The sequence below is a fragment of the Primulina tabacum genome, chromosome 3, assembly GCF_025594145.1.
Source record: "Primulina tabacum isolate GXHZ01 chromosome 3, ASM2559414v2, whole genome shotgun sequence".
Taxonomy (NCBI): Eukaryota; Viridiplantae; Streptophyta; class Magnoliopsida; order Lamiales; family Gesneriaceae; genus Primulina; species Primulina tabacum.
The window spans coordinates 14,656,913-14,679,734 of NC_134552.1; the positions used below are offsets into that span (position 1 = coordinate 14,656,913).

General features: G+C 32.2%; 2 protein-coding genes across 6 annotated transcripts; one reads left to right on the forward strand and one right to left on the reverse strand.

Annotated features, from left to right (window-relative positions):
- Nucleotides 1-6,071: 6,071 nt before the first annotated feature.
- LOC142540678 (oxaloacetate tautomerase FAHD1, mitochondrial-like) lies at nucleotides 6,072-10,904 on the reverse strand. 5 transcript variants are annotated; one of them, XM_075647012.1, is made up of 8 exons: nucleotides 10,768-10,904; nucleotides 8,828-9,047; nucleotides 8,574-8,739; nucleotides 7,980-8,032; nucleotides 7,767-7,829; nucleotides 7,274-7,324; nucleotides 7,087-7,204; nucleotides 6,072-6,418 (listed from the first exon to the last, which is right to left on the reverse strand). In XM_075647012.1, the coding sequence occupies exons 2-8, from the start codon at nucleotides 9,029-9,031 to the stop codon at nucleotides 6,321-6,323; spliced, it is 753 nt and encodes a 250-aa protein (XP_075503127.1). In that variant the 5' UTR covers nucleotides 9,032-9,047; nucleotides 10,768-10,904; the 3' UTR covers nucleotides 6,072-6,320. The 5 variants fall into 5 exon arrangements, with proteins under 5 accessions (XP_075503127.1, XP_075503129.1, XP_075503128.1 ...); XM_075647014.1 differs by having other exon boundaries at nucleotides 8,828-9,012; nucleotides 10,768-10,900; XM_075647013.1 differs by having other exon boundaries at nucleotides 8,828-9,012; nucleotides 10,764-10,889.
- Nucleotides 10,905-15,680: 4,776 nt separating this feature from the next.
- On the forward strand, nucleotides 15,681-22,722 carry LOC142540679 (glycerophosphodiester phosphodiesterase GDPDL3-like). Its single transcript, XM_075647016.1, has 9 exons — nucleotides 15,681-16,072; nucleotides 17,164-17,457; nucleotides 17,645-17,760; nucleotides 17,859-18,360; nucleotides 19,353-19,391; nucleotides 19,532-19,816; nucleotides 20,192-20,334; nucleotides 20,963-21,446; nucleotides 22,108-22,722. The coding sequence occupies exons 1-9, from the start codon at nucleotides 15,970-15,972 to the stop codon at nucleotides 22,398-22,400; spliced, it is 2,259 nt and encodes a 752-aa protein (XP_075503131.1). The 5' UTR covers nucleotides 15,681-15,969; the 3' UTR covers nucleotides 22,401-22,722.
- Nucleotides 22,723-22,822: the final 100 nt, after the last annotated feature.

Here is a 22,822-nt window from a genome sequence, read left to right on the forward strand (position 1 = left end):
TTATAATTTCATTATTTATAAAAATAAATAAATCAAATATTAAAATCATATTTAACTTATTCACATAATAATACAGAATAGAAAAAAATTCAAATGACATCCTTACTGAAAAACTTGAAATTTATTATAATTAACTTAAAATATCTATTATATATATATATAAATATGTGATTTTATATGTGAATTTCTATTTATCACTTTATCACCTTATTAATTACTTTAAATGTGTCTTTTCTTTATCCTTATTCATATTTTATATATGTGTGATTATTAGTATTTAATTTTTTTATGTCTAAACCACATTATAATATGTTATTTTTATCCAATGATATCTTTTCGTTATTGTAAATTAGTATTTGGTTTTTTTATGTCTACACACATTATAATATGTTATTTTAAATCCAATGATTTAGATTTTTTATTTATCTTTTTATTATGTAAATTAAATTAATTAAAGTTTAGAAATAACTCATTATCGAATTGTGAATTTTCTTTGGTGTCTTATTAATTTTTTTCATGTCCTCGTGTGACAGTTTACTAAAATCTATGTGTTTAAATTAAAGCTTTTTGCAACCGAAATTTTTTTGCGGTTTTTATTTATAAATTATTAAATAAAACATGGTAAAAGATCGTTGTGATTTCAGCCATCAATTTGGGTTGAGTCTGTCGGTTTGGCCTGCAGTGCCAAATAGTTTAAGTGAGTTGGGTTGAAATTTTTCTGACTCATTTAAAGGTGAGCCTAAAAGAGCTCGCATGAGTTTAAATTAAATATCTATATATCTAATATTATCGATTTTCAATCATGAATTCTTGATATAATATGGAAAATATCAATTTGATTTCAAAATTGTGATGTTACTATCTTGTCCAAAAATTGTAGGTTGTTGAGACATTTTGGCAGTCACTCAAAATTGAGTGTCAAAGTTAGCATTTGAGTTGTATTTTTGGATTTCTTACAATATGTTCGTCAACATATTATTTTTAAGTTATTTTTATCAGTATCGTGAGGGGTAAATATGTTTATTACAATATATAAATATTATCATCTCTTTAAATTAATATTCACTTTCATGTTTGACATATTATGGGTCTTGGTAAAATGAGAAATAATAAATTCAAACAAACGAATACACAAAAGTCTGGGGCGAAACTAGAATTATATGGTACCGAAAATTAATATATAAATTTTTAGTGAATTTATCGATGTTAAGATTTTAACAAATCTTATATCATAATATATAAATTTTCAACCTTATAAATGAAATAAATCAAACATATATGAAATACAAAATTTTATTACATATACAATCAAGTAATTTATTATAATTGTATTTTATTCTACAAGAATTGTTGTCAAACTCGGTGATTGTGGATTTAACATCTATTAGATCAACAAACTAAATAGCGTGTCAATTAAACTAATTGAGTAATCACATTTTCTTGAATTTCCTAATTAATTTTTTTATCTTGATATTTTGTTTCATTTAATATTTTAAATTATAAGACACCGTTACTATAACTAAAGACACATTTTTTTTAAATGTTCATAAGGACTCGATCACTAATTCATATAGAAAATTATTTATCGACATACTATATTGAAAACATTATAATTAATTCAGCGCATTTGCTGAAAATTTTCAAATTAATTAAGAAAAATTCATTTACAATAATCATATTTAATTTTTTTGAGCTAACACCATTTATTTTAGAAGATATTCATCGCAATTTTTTATTTGTAAGTTAAACTTTAAATTTGAATTATGATGTATATTGTTTTTCTAAAAGTTCTTAAATAATAATTTAATACATTTATTCGACACTTCAATATTAACATTTTAAAATACATTAATTTTATATTGTATGCGTGCAACACTTCTAATCATGATTATAAAAATTCAATAAAAATTCTAAAAATGAATTAGGTAGAACATAAAAAATTACACAACTAATCAAAAAACAGAAAATAAAAACTAAATACTTGTATATTACCTATAAACTACTAATACCGACTTCTAAATATTGAAGTCGGTGAGAGTGGAGGCCACTATGTACTAAAAAAATAAAAAATTAATGATTGAACTGAGTCACATTGCAAAATTAGTGAAGTAAAAACGAAGGAAAAAGTGGGTTAATAAAATATTATAATGGGCTAAGTTGAATGAGACTCATATATATAAGTATCTCACTTGGTCTCTCCTTATGTTTTGTCACTGTACAAAGCGAAAGTTTATGCACAATAGTGTTTTACATTTTCTTAATTTTTCTCTTGATTTCAAATTTAATTTCATCATCTATTGCTCTTTAAAGATATATTATAATTTTTTCTAAACATCTAATCTTAAATGTGATCAATTAACCAAATAATTATTATACTTTGTATACAATAATAAATAGATTAATATATTTGAAGATAAAAAAAATAATGTATTGAGAAGAAAAAAAATGTTAGAATTAATATTATAATTATCTAATGTCAATATTAAATTTAACATTGCAATATTAATTCATCCTAAATTCGAAAATGTCTTTATTGAGGTAAAGATTATGATGATAAATTAAAAATAATAATTATTTATCATTGTAACGTAATAATAATGTGATCATTATTTGAAATCAGAAAATGATGTACTTTGACGTTTTTATTAAATTGTATAACAATTCTTTCAATATTTTTAGTGGATAAACATGTTAAATATATTAAAATTAAATAGTAAAATTTAATGATGAATGAATGTATTAATTCAACTTTCAATTTGGGTTTCGGGATTTTATCAACAAACAATATATATATATATATATATATATATATATATATATATATATATATATATATATATATATTCTGATTTTTCTTTTATTTTAAATATAATTTTCAAATAAACAAAAAATTATTTTTTTTCTCTGCTATTTATGTAGAATATCAAGTATATATTCTACTCAAATATCTTATAAATTCATATGATATATTAAAAGGTTATCTACATAAACTTATTTGTTGGGTACAATAATTGATCATGTTGGGTAGAGTAATTGAAATGTTGTGCTTGAGATGTTGTAATATTTAAAATATTTGTTTTGCACTCTTAGCATAATCTATAGGTTTTGATAAAACAATAAACGCTCAACAATTGATATCAGAGCCAAGATCGTGACTTTGATTTTCATTGATTGCAATTAGTGCAATTATTAGGAGATAGATTGCTTGGTAAAATATTAATTGTCCATGATGGGTAGGCGCTTGAGCTGTTGTATGATTTAAAGATTTGACTTGCATAGTTACCATCAATTATATCTTTTGGTAAAGCGACAAACGATCGAACCTATATTATTCGATTGTAAAGCAAGAAGAAACATGTTGCATCAACTTTTAGTTTTGAATTGATCACTTACATGTTACTCGATTTTTAAATTTAGAAGCATTCTATCGTTTTCAAATATTATTATATATTGAATTATAATTTATCTCTTTCAAATTGGATAAATATACAATAAAACTCATGTAAATATTATTAACAAAAACATTTAAATGAAATATTAGATTTACCGATAATCAATATAAGAAATAAACAAATTTTGATCATTGAGTGAGAAATAAGATATTTAAATAAAGTTATAATTGTTACAATGAAATAGTGTACCTACATGCATTGATCACTCTATTTTGCAACTAAAATGTCAAAAAAAGTTTCCACATATTATTTTTATATCATATTTAAAATAATTATGAATCCTAATTTTTATTATTTTGAGTTGGCCTTTGTTATGAAAAATCATTGTGAATAAATTGAATTTGAAAATTCTTATATCTATGTATATCACATATTAATATATCAACCTAAGTCCATGTAACAAAAAACTACAAAACGAACTTATTCATCTTTAATGTACACAAATTATATAGTAAAAATATATGACAATTAAGTAGAATATAAGTTCACATATAACAAAATATATAGTCAAGAAAAACAATAAATAAAAATATTTTTCTAGATATAAATATTTTTTATAACTTTTTACAGTGAGTTGGAGAAGATAAAATAGAAAAAATATTAATTCTTTTGGGTTACACAAAAAAATAGAAGTGAAAGAAGTGTTTGTCATACAATGAATTCAGTTTCCAAATTAAATGCATACTATAAAGTTATATTTACCGTTCAAAATTTATAAATGCAATGAATTTTTCTCAAGATAAGGGTACACAAATGTTCCCGTTAAGATATTTAAACAATTATAAAAATTAAATATATTATTTTTCTGAAGATAATACCAATATGACATTAGTAATTTGATTGTGCTGATTATTTTTATGAGTTAATATGAAATATTAAAATAAGTGTCATAAAAGTCAGTAAAAATATGATTTATTGTCAAAAATATTATTATTGTAAATTGCAAATAAATGACAAAATTTAATCAATATTTTTTTAAATCAATCCATCAGTACTTTTTAAGTGATGATAGATTGTTATAATAATTAGGGTGAGCATTCGGTCGGTTCTGTTAACGACCGAACCGAATTATTCATAACCGGATCGAACCGAAATATTTAGCAATAATCGAATCGACCGAATTAATTTTCATAACCGATGAAAATCGAATTGAATTAAAATCGGTTAAACCGAATTAACCGATTAGTTCTAAAAAAAATTGTGATTTAACTTTAATTATATATGTAATTTTTTTGAACACTACAGTCTACACAAATACATAAGAACATAAAATCACATACATCACAAATTTTTCTTTAGAATTAAATTTGATTTTAAAATTAAAAATTAAAAAAATATTAAAATTGATAAATAATAAAAATTTATTAAATAATAATATTTATTATATCGTTAATTCGGTTAGCCGATTTCAAAACCGAAACCGAACCGAATTAACCGATATCACCGAATTTTTTTAATTTGAAAACCGAATTTCCGAAATAACTGAACCAAATTTCCGAATTGACTCGATTCGGTCGGTTAATTCGGTTTAACCGAAATTTTGCTCACCCCTAATAATAATGTGTAGTTTATATGTTATCAAGTATAAATGCTAATAAATTAAAGGTGACTAGGAAAGTAAAAACATCCAGTAGAAGTTGTTGTCAGTTTACATGAAAGAGAATAATAATTAAACAACATTGTAAATAAAAAATTGCATATCATTGATTGTCAAAAAAGATTGTAATAATTGAAAATTATAATAAAATATATGTATTATTGAGAGAATATGACAAATAACAAAAGAAAACAATATATGAGAAAAATTTTAGTAGTCCAAAGCTTTTTTTAAAATTAAAAAAATATGCTTTTTTTTTCAAATTAGTTATATATGCTAATTAACACGAATTGTCAAAATTTACAATACTATTATCATTATCTTTTGTTGAGTTAACTAATTTTATTTCAAATTCTAATTACTTCAACATATATTTCCCACGTGCAACGCACGTGCATTGTTTCTAGTTATATAAATATATAAGTGATTTATTTGAAATTTATGGTTTTACTTCTAGGAACAACAAAAATAATTTGAACAAGTAGAAGAATATGTGAAGTTCGTGTTAGTTTTATAGTAATATTTTGTTTAAAATACATGATAGAGAATTAGGCCAAAATCTTCCACATACTAAGGTAACAAGAAAAGCTAAACAAAACAACATTGGAAAGAAAAATACTAGGGAAAAAAGAGCCAATACCACAAGAACCAAGTTAACATTAGCCAAATTGGTTTCAAAAAGAAGGTTAGAGAATCGAAGATAAACTTACGTCAAAAACACAGAGCTAAACTTTTTATTCGAGGAGTCTTTTGTGCTTAAAGAATTGGACTCAAAGCCCAAAGGGGATTCATACACACATCATGTCATGGAAAAATTACCTCTAGAAAAGTAACGCAGATTTCCCAAATAAAGCCACGAATGTATGTCCGATATGTGGTTGATCCATGTGCACTCAAGTGTGCGCAGTGGTTCCGTGGGAGAAATTGCGCGCCCTAATCTGTGGCAGTGGTCGAACCTCATTATCCATCTCACAGACATGCATGAGTATGTGCATGCCAAAACGCACATGAGTCGAATGACATCCACAAACCTATAGTTGCTTAGTTTCATTCAACAACTAAAAGTGCCACAAGTACAGCGGTTTCAATTTCCAACTCCAGGTTTCACCAAAAACAACAGATTAAAAATCTTGTGCCAGGTTCATTCTGAATTTATTCTTTAGCTCCAGATTGTACAGTTCGAAATCGAAATTGAAAATAAAGCGAAAACATAACTTCAAGCAACACATAAGCCTTTGATGTTATAGTAATGGATGTTGATAGGATTCCCTTCATCTTCTTCCAACATCAAAGTGTATGTCGAACAAGCCTGTAATTCCAGCTTCAATCTTTTGACCTATCTTAACCGGACCAACACCTTTAGGAGTGCCTACATTAGCCGATATGTGAACGATAAGTGGATGTGTGTGGTTACAAAAGTATTAATTCAATTAGAAGTCTAAAATAATAGAAATGGTCGAACTGGAAGAGATTAAGAACAAAATCAGGATCAAATGCTACTGACATTCATTGTTAAAGGTGCTTGCAAGAAATTAGTAGAATATACAAAGAGTAGAATAAAAAAGAATGCCAAGTTAACTTGGCTCGAAGTTAATAGACGCGGATCACCAAACTGTTTTTTCAGACATAGGACAAGGGGGAAACACGGTCTATTTAACCAAATCTTGCTTGCTTGGGAATTGAGATTAAGTAAGACGTGTTTCATAACGATTATGGTAATGATAACATAACAATGTAAAGCTAGATAGATGCGATGCAACATTTTTTGCATTCCATTCTGTAGTGGAGTATTTCTCAACGGGATACACAAGAATACTCGCAGTTGGCTTAGCACGTAGTACAAAAGAAGCAATATCCAAAACAAGATACCCGAGTTCTTGAATTCATGACCTCTAATGTGCTTGATTTTCAGCACCATCAAAATGATAAAATAGCTCAAATAAAAGGTAAATAAATAGTTTCGAAAGAGACATAAACACGGAAGGGCATATTGTCAAATATTTAATCTAAGCAGGGCATAGTTTAACATGTCCATACCTGTCAGAATGACATCTCCCTCAAAAAGCGTAAAGAGAGAACTGATGTGGCTAATCAAGAACGGGATCTTAAATATCATATCACTCGTTGAGCCTTTCTGTCGTATATCTCCATCAACCTTCATCGAAGAATTCATTTGGATAAGCCCGGAATGTCAAGCACCTTAAGAGTAAAAGAACTGTCATACCTTTAACCATAATTCTAAATTATGAGGGTCAGACACATTCGAAGGGGGCAACTGCATTGATAAAAAAAGAAAATTTTAAAATGATGCTTTAGTGTTTCAGAAGCAAAAAGTCAGAAGAACAGATCATTGTCAATTTGTCACAAAAAACTGAAAATATATAAAATAATTTGGTTCAAATAGTTTCTCCGGTGGATCTATGGGACTATAAAACACTATTCGGTTTAACTTTCACTAGAAAAACCGTGATGTAGCAACTTGACAAGAATTGCATTCAGGACGGTTACAGAAGAGGGAGTCACCAATGCATTTCATATGGGCATTTCAAATCACTAAACAAAGTAGCTTTCTGGTCAAGTTCTTTTGTGTAAAAATAAGTTAAAACCAGAACGAATGGTGATACCCCTGGGCTATAGTCTTATTAGACCTTAAAGATAAGTGGCACCATTCATCACATGATATATAAGGCGATATAATATACTGATAGCAGCCTTACAACAGTGCTGATAGGTGTGAAGGTATCTCGGCCTTTAGCTGTGGTCCAAGGAAGACCTGCAGACTTTAGAATGAGATTAATTAGGTAAAAATACTTCAAGAATGGGCATAGGGACATGGCACCGAAAAATTAAAACAGCACTATGAGCATTCAAAATTATTTCATATATAACTGATTAGGAATGGACTACTGCAGCTGAAAATATACGCAAACCTTTGCAGCAGATTGGATCTCCCTTGCAGTCATATCCAAAGCAAGAGCATAACCTGGAATGGCAAAACATCAGCAAATTCATCATGTGAAAATCCATACACAAATTAAAGTGTGCTTATCACGAAACTGCAAAAGCATTAGAGCATGAGCGGATGAGGGGACCCAATTGCCCACTCATACAATAAAAAAGGATTTTTACATGTCATTTTTCAAAATTGACTGCTTTACTTCCACAAATCCATTAAGCTATCTCGTCACCTCATCTTGCCCTCTTCTTTAACTTTATAGATCCGTCCCTGCATTATAGGCCTCACAATCATCACTTTTCTTCTGGATGCAACGTGAGAATATAGTCCAGGACTATTTTGGTACATATCTAACACTTTTCTGTCCTATAGTACCTTTTGGGTGCGCTTAAAATTGGACAAGCAATCATATATGTACAGCAGTTTCACAGTTTATACTGTAAATGAAGTTTCAGGCTTCAAATTTGGGAACAATAAAAATAACACGAGCATAATGCTAGCTAAACCACAAAATCTCAGTAGGGAACAATGACTTCAGCTATCAACATGGGATTTTCCAAAACAGTACCTCCAACATAATTCATGGCCACTGCTTCAGATACATTGCGGGCACGCTGACCAATGACCACAGCCAGCTCAACCTCGTGATCCAGTGCCTCCAGCGGCTCCGGCACCTCAATTTTCCCACCATTTTCCAGATACGATGATGTGGGCTTCATAAAGAGCACTGGTTCCTTCAAAAGACATCATTAATCAAATTTAACTACTCAAACATATCCCATAAAAGATGTAACGGCTTAGAAAGTAAATTTCAAATTTTACTTTAGGAATGGCATTTCCAAGTTCTTTCGCATGTGCGGCATAGTTGCGTCCAACAGCAATGATTTTTGTGCCGACGGCAAGGAGCTTCTGACATGCGGATGCTGAGCTGGCCATTTTCAGTGGTCTCGACAATGTTTTAGAAACTCTATACCTCCCCAACAGAGGGTTACTCAATGGGGATGAAACTTGTATCAGAGCAAACATACATGTATCAGCTTGTCTGTATGGGTTTGGTAAGAGAATATGATGAATACTATTTCATAATTAAGGCTACGAAAGCACATGAAACACATATACAGCTAAAATTTACATGAAAAAAAAAACGCGAAAAAATTAAAAACTTGAGATTGATTATGGTGCATAAAAATCAAACTAGCTGTGTTTTGTTCTCTCTGGAATATGCTCCTCAAATTTATCATTTCCTCCTATTCTATTGGTCGACTCACGATCAAACCAATTCTTAGGTAGAGTTAACATAAATAGTGAAGTAGTGGAAAGAGTAGTTCAAAAATCATCAATTATCCTTCCGCGGGTTGAAAATGCTGACTTTAAAGAAACTAATGATACTTGACCGACCAAAATGTCTCGAGCTATTGGTGCGTGTACAGATTATTGTCTTGAATTTTCTCTGCACCATTGTAGGATTAAGCTTTTCTCGTTTTTATTGCAATGGAAACAAGATGGAATTCACTTCATAAAATGTTTTCTTTTGTTTTACTGGACAAAATTATAATCATTCTTTTTATGATAGTTTTGCTGGCGTAGAAATGAACTAGCAGAAAAGAAAGTGGTTTTCAATAGTTTTGCTAGCATAGAAAAGAAAGCGGTTTTTATTGAAAATTGTGTTAAATCGTTTTTCTACACTAGAAGCTGATAAATTTTCTGGCCAAAGCCACTTATTTTATTCCTTTATGTTTTTCAATATTTGACACATTTCTTTAATTTTGAAAAAATCCCAAAAACTATGTCATTTCAAAAATGAGAAAGGGAAGCACTGGGAAACAGTTCCCTAAGTTATCTGTAACGCTACTCTGCTTTATACATCTCAACGGGAAGCACATTCATATGTTTTTCTTGGATCATTATACCCAAATTCTCAGGTCAGGTCTTAAATCTGATCAAAAGCCACTATAATGAGCACATCTCCAGAAATCTTCAATAATTACTTTGGTAAGCAAGTTCCGACCATGGCTGCCAAAGAGGAGATCGATGAAGAGAGTAATGAAGGAGGTCTCTCAGAGCAATCAAAACAGCGGCAAAAAAGAAGTTAGATGGAAAAGAGCTAACACCAACATTAACATCATCAAGGAAGCACATAGATGGAAAAAACTCACAGGAGCTAAATTCGTATTTAAGCCCGCATTTTCGGTCAGAGAAGAAATTTGAACTATAATGATGGAGAAAAAAATTCAAGGGAATACTCCATGCTAATGCCTAGCATCAATGGCATGAGACATGCTTCCAGTACAAGAATCATCAATCGCAACAGATTCAGGATTTTTGATATTCAGGAGGATAACTTGTGATTTCTGAACATTACTTTTCAAATCCACCGAGTATGTTAGCACTTAGCAACACTAAAAGATTGGAACAGAGGAGGATTTGATGAATTTGAGGACCATACTTTAGAGGAAGATGGCGAAGTAAAACAAATCAATTGCCTGAATTCTAGATCAAATTGGTTTGTTGAAATAACCCTTTTAAACAATTTTAACAAAATATACATGTATTTGAGCTAGTGTTCAAAGCTTTGAACCCACTATACATAATTCAGTCCAATTTCACCCAAAACTCAACTCCAAAAAATTCCCTGAATCAATTTGAAATGATAACAGACCAGAAAAAAGAAGAAAAACAACAACAAACTCCAGAAACAGCAGGACGAATAAAATTAATAATGTATGATAACCAAGTAAGAAGAAATTCAAATCGAGACATACCCTTCGAAAACGCCAAAAAACTGAAGGAGAAATCCAAATATCGAAGTATCCTTGTTCACGAGACGAAAATTGACATTGATCAGAATGGCAGATAATCTCTCATCAGCATGTGGATTTTTTTTTTTTTTAAAGATTTGTTATATTTGAATATCGAATATCCAAACTTGATATTTGGTTTTCAGATCTGGTATAAGTTATAATCCGCGTCCAACGTGGGATTGTTCAAGGATATTTGAAGAGTAGTGCCTATAATTTCCGGATAAATGAAGATTACAAATTTTAGGAAAAATTAATTTTTGTCGTGTAAGTTTGTCTCTTGGCGATTTTGGTCATCTATGTTGTCAAATTTCAATTTCAGTATGTTATCTTCTTTTCGCAATTTTATTTTTTTCAGTCTTGACGTGTGAAATCAAGGCAGTGCTAATGTGACGCTGACCTATATAATATTGTCACATGAGCACTTCTGATAAAAAAAATTTAAAATTGGCAAAAATTAAAAATTCATGATTAAAACTTAAATTTGATAAAATAAAAGACTAAAATCGCAAGATTACAAAATTACAGAACCAAAAATGCAGTTTTTCCTAAATTATAATGTCGTCTCTACTGATATAATATATCGTCGCTACCAACACGGTGTACTTGGGCAATACTATAAAATGTCAAATAAATGAGGTATTGTCAAATGGATTTTTTCGATATTGGTGGATAAATGTGGTTTATATTTGTAAGTAGCCAATGAATTTCAGGCCAATTTTGTTTTCGAGTTAACCAAATTAAACATGAAACCCCCTATAATATATGAGTTACATGCACTAATTTCTGAGATTTAATGCATCGTTTGAAGGATATAATTTTTCTTTAGCAAACTAAATAAAATAAAAATATCATCAGTGTTTTCATTAATAAAAGGAGGATAATTTATTTTAGAAAACACATGCAATACATGGGTTCACGACTTGTTCAATTTTTTTTTGTTCCATAATAAAGTTGTTGCCACCATTTTTCTTCGATCAAAGCTTTTAAAATTGTTGTCGATCTTTCTCTCGTTATGAACAAATATATAAACAAAAAGTCGAGGCAAGTATGTTCATTTCTCCGCAAGACGAAATTGTCCGTATGAAGTGCTATACGTTTCAGGCAATCATCTCTAAGATACAATGACTTAAAGTCGAGAGATTGCAGCACTATAAACTTTTAAAGGCGGCGAACAAAATTACAGTAGTAGCTTTCAAAAAATGAAACGAAAATAATATGCAGCAAGATGGCAAGAAATGTGCAGCGAAAATTGCAATGAGTAATATTTCGAAAATGGCTGAGAATGACTATCTATAAATGATCATCGGATGTGTAGAAGAGACACGACCTTTCGGACCAGATGCGTAAAAAGTCACAACTTTTCGGACCGGATGTGTAGAGGAGTCACAACTCTATGCGAGTAGTGAAGTGACACATTATTTGGTGCAATCAGTAGGCTAGAGTAGACACAACCTTCGAGAAGGGACGCGCACACACTGGTTCGTGTGTTAAAACAGTGGGAGGCGCGCTGGGGCGGCATACTTTGCGTGCCGCTCCAAAGCAGTAGGATGTGCATTGGGGCGGCATACTTTGCGCGCACCAGCGCGTCTAGTTCTGTGTTTTTTCGCTCCAAACCAGTAAGAGGCGCGCTGGGGCGGCACACTTTGTGTGCACCAGTGCGCCTGGTTCTGTGCAGGCACTCCGAAAAGCAGCAGACGCACACATAATGTCGCGCACCAGCGCGAGAGCTTCTGTTCGGATTTAACAAATTTATTTTCCAAATAAATTTGATCTAAAAAGATCAATATTATTCAAAGATCGCACCACGCCACGCCGAGCCGGCCGACTGCGCGCACGTGTGTTACACCGAGACACAGCCTATCTGTGTCTTCTCCCTTCTAAAAACTTCTGGTATCCCTTGGGGCCCAAACCCTTAGCTCAACTTAGAGCTTATAAGAGATACCACGTTTGTCTAATATTCCAATGTGAGACAATTCTCACTCCCTTTTTCATTCACATCTCTTCCTTCTTCATTTATCTAACAATCCCCCACATTAATGAAATTAATGCATGCATAAGACTAATTGTCTTATGGTATTATGTCTCCATCGAATGTGTCGAGACTTACCATTGTACATAATGTTATGTGCTCTTCCTATTGTCGATTTACTATCACAATGAATGTTATTGAAAGGCTGGCTTATTCCAGCAAGGAATATTTCTAGGAAATTTCTCAACCATTCGGTTTCTTCCCCGGCCTTATCTAAGGCAATGAACACGGATTCCATAGTGGATCGAGCTATACATGTTTGCTTAAAAAGTTTTCATGAGCAAAAAACATAAAAAAATAACAAAAGTAGTTGCATCTACATGTAGCATGCGTAATCACAACATTGGACACAGAGATGTTGTGAGCCAAAAATTTTAGAAGTTCAAGGACATATTAACCTATTAATTTTTTCACACGAGGCTTTTCGACAATTATAATTTTCACGAGGGATCCCGCTGTAATTTGCCCCAGATATAAACACTATGATTCAATCAATGTGCATTATATTTCTCATCTCAAATTAAATAAAATTATCATACTAATCATTGTGGTGTAATATTAGTCACTCGATGTGTAAAGTATATCCTATGATATTTAGTGAATTCAATATAAAGCTCATTTTTCTCAAATCTCAAATATATGTTTATGCATACCAATTACTTATAATATACATGACACTCATATCCGATGACAATCATCTGGTTTATTGAAATAAGCATAAAAAATAACAAACTGAGGTGCAAATTTTTTTCCCTCCATGTCAAATATCTAACATTTTTAGAAAAAATTTAAAGTATGTATTTGGATAATATTAAATATTTTATTTAAGTGTTATCCAAGTATATTTTTTAAAAACAAATGAGTGTTTTATTTTTAGAAATGAAGACAATGTAGAAAATAAAAAGATATTGCTTTTTAAATGTAAAAACATTTTTATAGAATAATTGTTTAGAGTAGGTCTTTTGTGAAACGATTTTACGAATCTTTACATGTGAGACAGATCAACCCTACCGATATTCGCAATAAAAAGTAATACTCTTAGCATAAAAAATAATATTTTTTAATGGATGACCCAAATAAGATATCCATATCACAAAATACGACCCGTGATACCGTGTCACACAAGTTTTTGCCAATTGTTTAAACATATATTTGTTATTAAACATTTTTTTTGTAAAAAACAGTTTTATATAAATGTATAATTTTATTTGTAAAAAACAGTTTTATATAAATGTTTGCGAGTAATTGTCCAAACACAACATCTCGTATCAAAGAAGCGAATTTTAAAATTAGCAATGTCAATTTAAATTTTGAAATTTGAAAACTCTATTTTTTTTTAAAAAAAAAAACCAAATTTGAAGTGCCAATCATGGACCCCATGAATGCGTAGGGTCTTTTGCGTGTGGGGTTTGCGGTCCTGCTGGCTGTTAGACAGAGAAGCGCTGACCATTTTTGTGGTCGCCAGCTAGCTTTCACGGCTTATAATCGCCGGCTCAAGCCGCAAGCTCCGGTCCAGACTGAAATAGATTCCAATGACAATTCTACGTAAAAGAGTTTATCCTAATGTGATGCTAATTAATTTGCTACCTACATGTATAATCAAAATCGAATTTAATATTTTTCCATATTGAATCTAAGTCGAATCCGTTCAAAGATCGTGTCGAAGCATGCAGTTCGATTTCGGGTTAATTAAATAAAATTTAATTTTGTTAAAATTTTCGGTATATCAGTTTACTTTAAATCGAGTATTGAATCAACAACAATAAATATATCATGCAATTTGGATTTGGTTTTTTTAGTTTAAACCGAAGAAAATAGTCTATCAAGTGTTTGGTAGATTGGAACTTGCAAAGTATTAACCTGAATAATTTGCATTTCATTTGGAGTTTGAATAAAAAAATTTCAGTTTTGATAACCAAATAGACATAATATCCATATCAAAAAACATTCGGAGACCAAAAAAATTGGGAAACGTTGTGATAATGCTTCAAGTGGTAGCATCAATTTGTATTTAGCGAGATCATGTAATAATTATTGATAAAAACTTGTGTCAGACGGTCTCACAGGTCGCATTTTGTGAGATAAATATCTTATTTTGGTCATCCATGAAAAAATATTACTTTTATTGTGAATATCGATAGGGTTGACCCGTCTCACAGATGAAAATTCGTAAGACCGTCTCACAAGAGACCTACTTATAATTATTTTACGTATATAGTTTTTTTTCACTAAAAATGAAGGATTATAAAAATATTTATTTTAGACCATTGCATCGATTAGTTAGTCAACGGTTTAATTTATATACGTTGTTTGACTAATCAAACAATACTATAGGGTTATTCTAACAAATAAATAATAAAAAAATTTGGGTTATTCAACGGGTTATATTTAATTTCAAGTTTTATTTTAGCTTTATTTATTATTTTCTTTTACAATAAAAAGTTCCTTGAATTAATCACAAAGTTCTAAGGCAGATTGTATAGCACAATAGCATTTAATTGTACCCACAGATATCGTATGTAATTAATAACCAATCTAGTGTATAACAAAAAGTTTCTTAAATAGTTAAACACGATTACAAAGATCTGACGAATACATCAAAAGTAACGTTTTGATCATCCCTGATTCGGGTAAATCTATATTATATCATGAGTGTTTATATCTATTTATGAAAATTGACTTACATATTCATGATGCGAAAATCTAGCAATAACGTATGAGTAGGTAGTATTTAAAGTTGACAATTTAATGCAAAGAAAGATAATTAAGTAACAGCCAAAATTTAACTAATAAACAAAAAACTATTTAACGTATTCGTTGTCTCTTTCGGACCGATTCAGCAAGCCGCGGCTCGGGACAGGACAGCTGCCAAACCGAGCCGCTTCGGACAAAACATGCTGACAACCTCAAAAAGCCCAGTAGAACGTGCAAGCTGGGCATTAAACAAAAATTCAACCCCTTCTAGTGAATTTTTCTCCTCCTTTTTAAGCCATGATCGGAGCTAGAATCCGTAGATTTGCTGCGAATCATCATTGTTCTGCTTCGATTTCTGCAGTTTTCGGTGTCTGGAAGATCCGGTGAGCTGTGGTACTTCGGGTTTTGCAGGATATTCACTGGCGGGGGTTGTACCGGCAATGTGGGAGCTCCAGCCTGTTGCTTGCTTGTTTTCGGTTCTCCTGCTTTGCTCTTCGGTGGAGTTGGTTGCTGCTCAGAGATCTAAATGGCAAACTCTTAGCGGTATGAGATCTCCATTGTCTATCAGTGTCCGTGCGTTTATGTGAACTTTGCTTAAATTTATTTTTCTACTATATTCTTTATTCCTGGGGTCACTCAATGCATTAGCTTTAAGTCTGAACCTTAACTTTTAGCATTCGCTTAAGTGAGAAAGGGAACATGATTTAGCTTGAATCTTGAGCTGCATTTTCTACTTCATAGATAAACCTTTTTCCATCAACTTGAGAAAGGTGGATGTTAAGGTTTTGTTTAGTTGTTTGTGTTGGAATTATTTTGTGCGCTCAATCAATTTAATTAATTGTATATGGACATGATATCTAACAAAGCACCCAATAAAGTGATCTAATTAATTATGTGTTTTCAAAGTATTAAATAAATTGATATGATCCACCTAATGGGTAGAAGCTCAGCCCAATTAAGTCTTCTATGATAGGTCGAAGACCGCTAAGGTTATCAGCCAAGACAAAAATAAGGTGGTCGATTCTCTATAGGCTCGACATGAATTCCTGACGTGTTGTGATATATGGATTTAATCACATGATTTATAGATTTATTTTTTAAATCTCCAACAGTTTGGGCATTAATTTTGTCATTGTCACATCTATAATGGGAAACTGGAATCAATTTTTGTGACGCTTTCAGAATTTTTTTTGTGTGTGTAGATGATTTTCGGAGGCAGATAAATTTTGACCTGAATAAAAGTCTCCTTGAAATTAATGACTTCCGTGAATCTATATAATCATATTTGGATTCCAATGTCCTCTTCCATGATTCAGAAAATGGAGGGTCCTCAAGTCAGATGAGTGAAACTTGTCTTCATGGAGTTCGGCATATTGTCTGCAAAATGTGATAATTCTGCTAGTGTGCGAATTCAAATTCAACCCACCATTCTGCTGTGGACGAATTAATTAAAAACTTAATTATTTCAATATCCAGATTTGTCCACGGTATTACAGTTGCTATTGGGAGTGTGTATACATATAATAAACTGGCTGTAAAAGCTTGTAAAATCCCGGTCTCTCATCTTTGCTATTTGGGCATCCTCTTATAGATGTTGGTTTGCGCTAACTTATGTATCGGCTATGTTGTCGCAGGAGATCGACCTCTGGTCGTTGCGAGAGGTGGATTTTCTGGGATATTTCCAGATTCAAGTGATTTTGCATATGGGCTTGCGATGCAAACTGGACTACCTGATTTGCATGTATGGTGTGATGTTCAACTGACAAAAGATGGATCTGGAATTTGCTTTCCAGATATTTTGCTACAAAATGCTTCTGACATTGGAGATTTGTACCCAAAAAGGGACAATACATACACTGTGAATGGGAACTCCATGAAAGGATGGTTTTCTGTTGATTTCTCCCTCAATGAACTAGTGCCTGTCAATCGTAAGTTCGATTAATCAGTCATATCTATATGTTTTACGTTGTCCATTTATTACTGGTGTTATTGGTTTATTTATTTATTTTTTTTTATGCTGTAAACCAAAATTTTATGATAAAACGAAAGTATTAAGTTATAACTTTGTAAGTTAGATGTTGCTAAGTTTTTAAGTCTCTTTGATACATGGGACAGTGATACAAGGGATTTATTCTCGGCCTCCAAATTTTGATGGTAGACAAATGCGAATTCTCACAGTTGATAACGTGGTTAACCTTACATATCCAGCAGGATTATGGTTAAATATTCAGGTAGATGATATTGAATCATTCTTGATTGCAAGCCTAATTTATATTTTTTTATTTTCAAAGTTCTGATAATTGTTACTTCACATCAAAACCTTGCGCAGCATGACATATTTTTCAGCCAGCATAATCTGAGTATGAGAAACTATGTTATATCTCTTCCTAGAAGCTTGATCGTTAATTATATTTCGTCGCCGGAGGTGAACTTCCTGAGAAGTATCGCAACGAGATTCAAATCAACGCCTACGAAGCTCATATTTCAACTTCTGAGGCGTGATGATGTGGAGCCTTCAACCAATCAAACATATGGCTCCTTCTTGACTAATCTTACATTTATTAAAACCTTCGCCGCAGGAATTCTTGTTCCTAAGTCTTACATATGGCCAGTGGACAACAGTCTATACTTGTCGAAATTTGATCCTCTTGTGCTGGAAGCTCATAAAGCTGGTCTCGAAGTTTATGCATCCAATTTTGTGAATGATGCGCCTTTGCCTTACAATTACAGCTACGATCCTGTGGCTGAGTATCTCTCCTATATTGACAACGGCCAATTTTCGGTTGATGGTGTTCTGTCTGACTATCCTATTACTCCATCTGCTACCATAGGTAAGAAATAATCTCATATAAATCGTGTATGATGTTCTGAAAGAGAATATGCATTAAGCAAAGGCTCTCAGAAAATGCAATCTGCACCATGAACAATGGAAAAAATAATAAAAAACCATTCAAGGGCTTTAATGCTCTTTGGATTGGAAGAAATCAATGTCATGCAATTTCAATTTTGGATGGAGATAAAGCGAGTCAAAAAATTGAAAGGTTAGGGTTTGGAATTCAAATTAAATAATTCCTGTTCTGTGTGTAATAAATAATGTATTTTAATGAGGGGGTAATTAAGTTATTTTATGGCTCTCATTCTTGCATATTTCTTGTAATTTTTGGATTTAATTATTTAGAATATGTCAGGGGTGCTATTAATTAGCTCGAAAATTGAAAGATCAGGAGTTGAAATTCAAATTAATTTATTCATGGACAATGTTTAATAATGAATTTCAATTAGAGGCTAATCAAGTTATTTATGGCCCTCATTCGTGTTTATTTCTTATTATTTTCAGAGTTAATTATTTAGTATATGTTATGGGCTCAATTAAATCTTATTTTAAGCTCATTTAGCAACCACACATAGAGTTCTATACCTGTACAAGGCACGTTAGGTGAGAATTATTAAAGATCATATTTTATAGTTTAGCAATATAATGGAAAGTGATTCTCTTTTGTTAAGTTATTTATCAAAGGTTAAAACCTTTATTAATTTCACAGATGCCTAAGGTTTGTGCTTTCAATCGAATTCAAAGATTAAGGCCTGAATTTAACTAATCCTAACTTTTTTGTTCTTGATTGTTTTGTTCAACTGAATTCAAAGAGTCAGGCTCGAATTTAACTATATCCTTTTTTTGTTCTTGTTTGTTTTGCTTGATTTTTAAGCCATAGGCAAATAATGTTTTGGCTTGTGGCTCGTTTTAGAACATTAAATTTGCATATCTAAATTAGTAATCTTGTTATTTTCTCATTTGGCGTTGGGTACTTTTTTCTCATTGCAGATTGTTTCTCACACTTGGAAAAAAATGCGAAAGTGCAAGGTATGCATATATCCTTGCTTGCATTTCTCTGGATCCAGTTGGAAATGTCCTTTTAGATTTCACTTGGTTTCTGCATAACGCTTGTGCAACTTTTGAGCTGTCCTTATTGATAGCATTGCTTTACCCTGCCATCATTTCAGCAAATTTTTCGATTATCTCATCTGAGGGAGCAAGTGGGGACTATCCTGGTTGTACTGATAAGGCATATAGCAAAGCTGTATCAGATGGTGTGGATATACTTGATTGTCCTGTTCAAATAACAAATGACGGGATACCTTTCTGTTTGGGATCTATCAACCTCAGAGACAGGACAAATGTTGCCGAGTTAAACTTCAGTAACCGCACGACAACTAACCCAGAACTTGATATTACGAATGGAATTTTTGCTTATGATCTCAAATGGAGCGAAATAAATGGCTTGAAGCGTAAGTGAACTCGTAACCGATTTAGTATTACTGCAAGTTAGCTAGAGATAATACACAGACTTGCATATGGAATGGCTGACTTCTAAAGTTACCAAGTTAATAAGCTTGGGGGTTGGTTTTCAAACCGTCAGTTACGTAAATGTTTCGCATGAAGTGAAAATTGACAGAACTTATTTACAACCTTGAAAACGGCAATCCTTTTGTTTGAGGTTTGCACCAGATTTGAGATCCAAGGAGCATATGATGCTTCATCAAGACAATTGCCCAACTTTTTAGTTGGATTAACTTCTACCAATTATAAGATTTCTCAGTTACTAGCATATCCAGAGATGCATGTGTGAATTTTCTTTAAGGCATGTTTTCTTTGAATTGCAGCTGCTATATTCAATCCTTATACAAATTTCTCGCTGTTCCGAAATCCAAGAGCCAAGAATGATGGGAAGTTGATGCAATTGTCTGATTTTCTGGCATTTGCAAGTAACGCATCTTCTTTATCTGGAGTCTTGATCAGCATAGAGGTGAGTGTAATCAATATAAATGGTGCTGGATCTGTTTTTAACGCTTCCATCGGATTCAAATGTTGAAATATAAAAATAATCTCCAGTGTGTGCAAGTTAATATTCTTCTTATTAGATGTTATATTGACCTGCAATGAATTTAGAAAATGCAGTCAATAAGCATTGTATTCCATAATGATGCACAAGTGTGCACCTACACTTAACATAGGCTATAGTAATCAAGATCTTTATCAATAGAATGTGCAAAATAAAACTATCCTTAATTAAATAAACAATGTTCCAACCAGTAATCTTACAAATTTACAGCCATAAGTTGATTGCATCCGCTTTTAACATAGCCAATATGAGTACAATATTTTGTGAAACTTTATCGCTCGAAAGAGTTCTGACTTCTTCCAAAAAATGACTAACGTCTCAATGTCTTCGTTATTTTGTCAGTGCCTGTTTTGATCTCAAACTATCATTCTTGTGGGTTTATAACTTGATTTATTTGGAGGAATTGAATGACTTCATTTTTTACTATTCTCTTATTTAATAGTTCACTCTGACTCTCCACTAAGTAGAAAACTTATCTATTTTGACAATAACTCTGAGCAAGATGGCATTTCATTTTTATTCCTTTGAGCAGAATGCTGCATATCTAGCTGAGAACCAGGGACTAAGTGTAACCGATGCAGTTTTGGATACTTTGAGCAAATCTGGTTACAGCAATCAAACAGGAAAGAAGACTATGATACAATCTAGCGATAGTGCAGTGCTAAAGAAGTTCAAAAGCAGCACTGATTACGAACTTGTTTACCAAGTTGACGAGGACGTTCGCGACATTGTAAACTCAACAATTTTGGAGATAAAGAAATTTGCTAGCTCTGTGGTCATTAATAAAAGATCTGTCTTTCCAACTAATCAGGCCTTCCTCGTGGGTGAAACAAATGTTGTTCCGACATTGCAGGCCTTTGGTCTCCCCGTCTATGTCCGATTATTCCGAAACGAGTTTGTATCTCAACCATGGGACTTCTTCTCTGATGCATATGTAGAGACTAACCAATATGTTTCTTATATGGGTATTAATGGTGTCATCTCCGACTACCCTGGTACTGCTGCTAAATACAGAAGTAAGTTCAACCATAAATGCTTATATTTCCTCCTCCTTTTCTTCTTGTTTATTTGAGGTTGTGATTTTACTATGTTACAATTTTATTGGGTTCAAGAAAACACATCAATTTTCATGTCCCATCATATTAATACCGGGATACGTACATTGCTAATAAATGCTTATGTTTCTTCATGTGTTCATTGGCATTTGCATATAACCATTATGATTAGGATTGTTCTGGCAGTTTTAATGAAATTGAATTCATTCAATGGACATAGAAGAAAGTCCCGTGGCATTCTAGAGTTAATGGTTAAAATAAATTATGTTATACAGCAATTGTGAGTTTGTATGTATGATCCCTGCTACGAATATGTTACATCAGTCAAAATCATGATCCTGTCGAAACTGTGCAAAACTTGTTATTGCTTCTCCTGCTATTAGAATCTGTCATGCTCTGGCACCACTGAGTGGAGACCCATGTATGTGAGCCTGCATACATTAGACAACGCTGGTAACTATTTCGTCTTTGTCTTCATAACCCAAGTTAATTAAATGGTCTACTGTACATCCTTAAAGTCTATTATTATTGCCTTGCCGATCTTTATTTTATTTGACCACAACAATCACTTTAGATTGAATTTTCTTCCACTTTGAATTGAAGTTTTTTGTCTGGTTTACAGAAAACAGATGTTTAGGGTATAAAGACTTGCCCGTGTATATGACTCCAGTCCTGCCAGGAGGCCTTCTCCCACTAATGGTGTCTTTACCTCCTGCTCAGGCTCCGAATCCAGTCCTTACAGAGAGTGACATCGTCGAGCCTCCTCTATCTCCTGCCATAAAGCCCCCGGTCGTGAACAATGGTGATGGTTCTACAGTACCTGTACCGACCCCACAAAATGGGCAGTCTTCTGTGGTGGCCGGCATGGTCCTGAGCGTCATCGCTATCGTTCTTGCAGCTATTGTGGTATCCTGAGATAAAGCACGACTATCGACCATCACCCCTGCCTATTTTATATCTGATATTGTTGAGCTTCTTACACGGCTAGTGCACTCAGATGATCGTTCTTCATGTCGATCGATCTTGTAGGTATTATGGTTTTTGGCCAATATATTTGATTTAATTGGATGTCTTCTTAGGTAGGGAACGGAGTTGTTTAATGTGTTGATGTTAATTGTTCTTCGTTCACTGTGGACCTTGTTTCCCGTCGTAAATTTTGTATTAATAATTATTTTGGTGTGGATTGATACTGATGTCAATTTCTACATAAATAAAATTTGAATTTTTTATGTTGAAATTCAGGTTGCTAAAAGTTACAGCAATTTTGCCGAAGGAATATGAATGTAATTTAAATTTAACTTAGCATAATGTAGAAATGTATGGGGAGTGTGAATTTT